This window comes from Chrysochloris asiatica, unplaced genomic scaffold, assembly GCF_000296735.1.
Source record: "Chrysochloris asiatica unplaced genomic scaffold, ChrAsi1.0 scaffold00485, whole genome shotgun sequence".
NCBI classification, from domain to species: Eukaryota; Metazoa; Chordata; class Mammalia; order Afrosoricida; family Chrysochloridae; genus Chrysochloris; species Chrysochloris asiatica.
In genome coordinates this window covers 369,096-373,916 of record NW_006409003.1, presented here as the reverse complement: position 1 = coordinate 373,916, position 4,821 = coordinate 369,096, and the positions used below count along the sequence as shown (strand labels likewise).

At 45.9% G+C, this 4,821-nt stretch overlaps 1 protein-coding gene across 1 annotated transcript in view; it reads left to right on the top strand.

Annotated features, from left to right (window-relative positions):
* ZNF274 (zinc finger protein 274) overlaps positions 1–2,726 on the top strand; it is a 32,270-nt gene extending 29,544 nt beyond the window's left edge. Inside the window, exon 7 of the mRNA XM_006877341.1 lies at positions 1,807–2,726. Coding sequence (XP_006877403.1) covers positions 1,807–2,726 — 920 coding nt within the window. The remainder of the gene's footprint in view (positions 1–1,806) is intronic.
* The last annotated feature ends 2,095 nt before the right edge of the window (positions 2,727–4,821 follow it).

The window sequence follows — 4,821 nt, the reverse complement described above, 5'->3', positions numbered from 1 at the left end:
TTCTCACGGAGCGTTAGCCTTCTCACGGAGCGTTAGCCTTCTCACGGAGCGTTAGCCTTCTCACGGAGCGGAGCGTTAGCCTTCTCACACCCCTTATTTCAGCACTGTGAGCACAGACTCTTTAGAGTTCTCATCTGTGCTTTGGAGATACTGTTGTTTAATTGATGCCATCCATGTTTAAGGCAAATCTTTTTATAGCAAAATTGTTGCCTTGTTGAAAGATAACTTCATGTAATAGTCTTGGTTCCAGGCAATAAATTTGGAGGCTACTCCTGATTCAATCAGTGAATCTGTTAAGTCTTGGTTTCCTTTAAGAATTTGAAGTTCTGGTCCACAAATTTTCCTACTTTTTGAATAAGACTCAACTATTGGGAATCCTGGTGTGGTGCTGCAGATTAATGCATGAGACTGCAAGGTCAGTTTGAATCACAAGGTCAGCGGTTCGAGCACACCAGCTGCTCCTCAGAAAACCTATACAGGGTTGCTAGGAGTCGGAACTGACTCTTATATTTACAACAACGGTCCTGCTTAGTGACTTTCCTCTCTGCTTAGTAAGCAGGGTGAGTCTGGCTTGGAGAGAGAGGTCACTTGTGTGTCCAGGTCTGCAGAGCTGTCCTTGGCAGAGTCAGTCCTGGACTTTGCTCCTCATAGGGCCCTGACTAGCACCACGGACGTGGAGAGGTGGGATTGTGGCTGGTATAGCAGCAGGCTCAGGCCCAGCGAGGGACTAACTGGCCATCCACTTTGAGAATGTATGAGGAAAGCAGGACAGTGGCAGTGAGCTTGGACAACGCACCTGAGTGGACAAAGGCCTGGACGTATGGTGCTCTGGCTCTCACCCAGTGGCCCAGGCCCCTGTGTTGTTCCTGGTCACAGCTTTACCCTGTTCTTGATCTCCATGCTCACTGAGCCCTTCATTGTACTTAGTGATGGCCTTTCAGGCTCTCCGTGCTTGACAGAAGTGTTTTGGTGTTTTCAGTGGGGAGCAGGGGCGAATGGTGTTGTTAGGTTGCTGTAAAGTCAGTTCTGACTTGTAGCCACCCTGTGCACAACAGAATGAATACTCAGTTCCATGCCATCCTCACAACCGTGAACTGAAGTCACGGTCTCCACCCACACATTGTTGAGGATCTTCTTTTTCTCTGATCCTTTACTTTGCCGAGTGTGATCTCCTCTTCTAGGGACAGGTTCCTCCTGATAACGTGTCAGAATGTGTGAGAAGAAATCTCACCATCATCGCTCGTAAGGAGCTTTCTGGCTGTGCTTCTTCTAAGACACATGTGTGCATTCTCTGAAAGTCCACGGGATATTTAATGTTCTTCACCAACACCACAATTGAAATGCATCGGTTTTTCTAGCGTCCTTATTCATTGTCCAGCTTTTGCGTATGTATGAGGCAGTTGGGAGCTTGAAGTTTCTTTAGCTGTTTTTGTTTGTTTCTTAATACTTTGTGTTAAAACAGTCGTCATGAAGTCGAGTGAGACTCGTAGCCACCCTCTAGGACGTAGGAGTAGAACTGTCCCATTGGGTTCCCAAGGCTGTGAACCTGTATGAAAGCAGAATGTCACATCCTTACCCATGTCATGGCTGCTGGACCATATTGTGTGGTCCATAATAAAACTGACATTTGAAGGAGAAAATTCAACGGCATTAGGTATATTGTATCGCCATCATAGCTGGGTAGCCTTAGATATCTTCCTCACCCCTTGACTGCCCAGCTTGCTTGATCACACCTACCACGCTGTCTAGTCTGTTTGCTCTACCTCTGTCTCACAATGGTGTCCACACTTCTGGGGTCTCTTTCAGGATGGGAAACGACACTGGAAAACAAAGAGTTAACGCCAGCAGCTGTTTCCAAAGAAGAACCAGCCCACAGCCTGAAGGAGGAAGAACCTTCTAGGGGTGGCCCCTCACCCTCCTCTTTGGGAGATGCTTTGGAAGATGAGGAGGACCCAGAAGGCAGGGACGAGGCTTCAAAACCAGCAGAGTTGGCTCAGGAAGCCACCCAACCTCAAGAGGAGAAAAGTAAGCCCCCGCAGTCCAAAGTGAGCCCCGCCGTCCACACACAGCCTGTTCCAACCCAGAAAACCCCTGCTAGGAAACATGTACGCAAACACGCCTCACCAGTTAAAAGCACAAAGCCAGGCCTACCTGCAAAATCTCCCCCGAGTACCTCCAAACAGGGAAACGCCAAGGAAGGCGGTACTGCTGGGCCATCCTGCCCTCAGAGCCCACAGCAGATTACATTCACCAGGATCCACAAGGGAGCCCCTCACTGCCGATGCAGCGAGTGCGGGAAAACGCTCCGGAACCCCAAGTACTTCTCTGTCCATAAGAAGATCCACATAGGAGAGCGGTCCTTTGTGTGTCAGCATTGTGGGAAGTCATTCATCCAGAGCTCCTCCCTCACTCAGCACCAGAGGATCCACACTGGAGAGAAGCCGTTCAAGTGCCATGAGTGCGGACGGGCCTTCAATGACCGATCGGCCATCTTCCAGCACCAGAGGACGCACACCGGTGCGAAGCCCTACTCATGTGGGGACTGTGGGAAGGCCTTCCGACAGAGCTCTCACCTCATCAGGCATCAGAGAACTCACACTGGGGAGCGCCCCTACGTGTGCAACAAGTGTGGACGGGCTTTCAATCAGAGCTCCCACCTCATCGGGCACCAAAGGACTCACAACCAGGGGATGTGCAAGAAGAAGCCAAAATCTCCCAGCAACTAGGAGCCAGAAGTGTGGGCACAGACTGCTTTCCTCACCTCATTTCACAGTGTAACATTCACAGGCCTGCTTGGGATTCAAGACTGAAGATGAAAAGAAAGTGTTGAATGAATACCTTCCAAAAATCAAAGAACACCTGTGAATACGGAGCTGCATACCTGTGAGGCAGTGTTCATGAAGGTAGTGGTGGGGTTGTGGGAACAGTGAGTGGTAGTCGGTTCCAACTCACAGCAACCCTGCACAGGGTTTCCGAGGCTGTAAATCTTTACGGGAGCAGAAAGCCTCATCTTTCTCCCACGGAACGGCTGGTAGTTTCAAACTGCTGACCTTGCGGTGAGCAGCCCGATTCATAACCACTACGCTATCAGAAGTCCTTGTGGGGAGGAAAATTTAATTTGTTTTCCAATCATTTGATTAACTATCAGTACTTTGTTGATTCATTTGTTCATTATAAGAAATATGAATAAAGCTAGGAAATGTTTACAAAGTGTTTCAAAGGCCATATGTGCAGTGAGAGTGGCTCTTATGGTGAAGTATGAATATGGGCAAGGATTAAATCAGCATACATACATCAACCACCTTCATATTTCTGTGGCAGAATCTGTGGGGCATTTTGTTTCCCTTTGCTAATTTAATTAACTATTATTCTAGTAATTATTTGAAATTTAAAATAAGTAGTGTTAATTGCTAATGGAGACAATCAGCCACACATTTTATATCCTCCTTCTATCCCGACTCTCCCTGCTCTGTTGCTTCAGGTGAATACAGACCAATGGTCCTATCTTAATGCTTTTTTTTTTTTTTTCAAGACTTGGTATGTATTTTATTTTTCTATTAATGTTTCAGATCTTCTGAGAACATAATACTGGTTTTTTTTTTTAAGGTTTTTATTGTGGATTGAGTGAAAGTTTTCAGGGTACATCATCGGTTTCACATTCAAACATTCATATACCTTGTTTCATTACATTGATTATAATCCCCTCCACATACCATCAGTTAACAGAGTTTCTCTCTATCCTCTTTAGCTTTTTTTTTTTTGGGAAAAACTTTGCCTTTTTGGAATTTACAGTCTCGGCTTTTAGGGAAGGTTTTTACATTTATCTGTGGGTATCCAGGGCTCATGTATGGAATTACTAACCAGCATAACTGAATAATCAGATAAGGGACATTTTGCTATGTCTGCTAGGTGGAATTTTTTACTTTGCCAAGGTAATTAAGTCTCACCGAGAGTCTTTTATGCAACATCGGGATTCATTTCTAACAGTTATGTGCCGTGGAGTTGGTTCCGACTCATAGCGACCCTATACAGGGTTTCCGAGGCTGTAAATCTTTACGGGAGCAGAATGCCTCATCTTTCTTCTGTGGAACAGCTGGTAGTTTCGAACTGCTGACCTTGCGGTTTGCAGCCTGATTCGTAACCACTACGCTACCAGAGCCAGTAGGCTTAATGCTTTTAAGCCCCTGGACACTATGCATCAAACCAGGAGGTAGAACAGAGGCACTAGCATATTATTAGGCCAGTTAACTGAGATGTTTCACGAACCCATGGCCCTAAACCTCCCAACCAAGGAACCAGATCCCACAAGGTGTTTGGTTATACCTAAACAACCTCAGTAGCTACTCTTTCTTCTTTTGTTGTTGTTGTAAATACATACCACATTTTTGCCAATTCCACTTTTTATATGTGTACAATTGATCAACAGCAATTACAATAATTGGATGAGCAGCCCTACCCTTAATGTGACTTTCTACTACCATTATCCTTTCTCCCCCACCTCCCTTTCTGTCCCTCACCAGCCCCTGCCCTCGTAAACAATAATAATAAACTTTGGTCTCTCTAAAAAAGAAAAAAAAAAAAGTAGTGTTAAAAAGGAGAGGGATCGGGGACCCCAAGTCTCTGATCACCCGTTTTTATTGTTAAGTAGGTTCTGATTCATAGTGACGCTGTATATGGTTTCTGAAGCTGTGATTCTGTAAGGAGTCAGAAAGCTTCATCTTCCTCCCAAGGAGCAGCTGGTGGGTCAAACTGCTGGTCTTGGGCTTCACAGTCCAATATTTGTCCTACAGAGACACCAGGACTTGTCCTACAGAGACACCA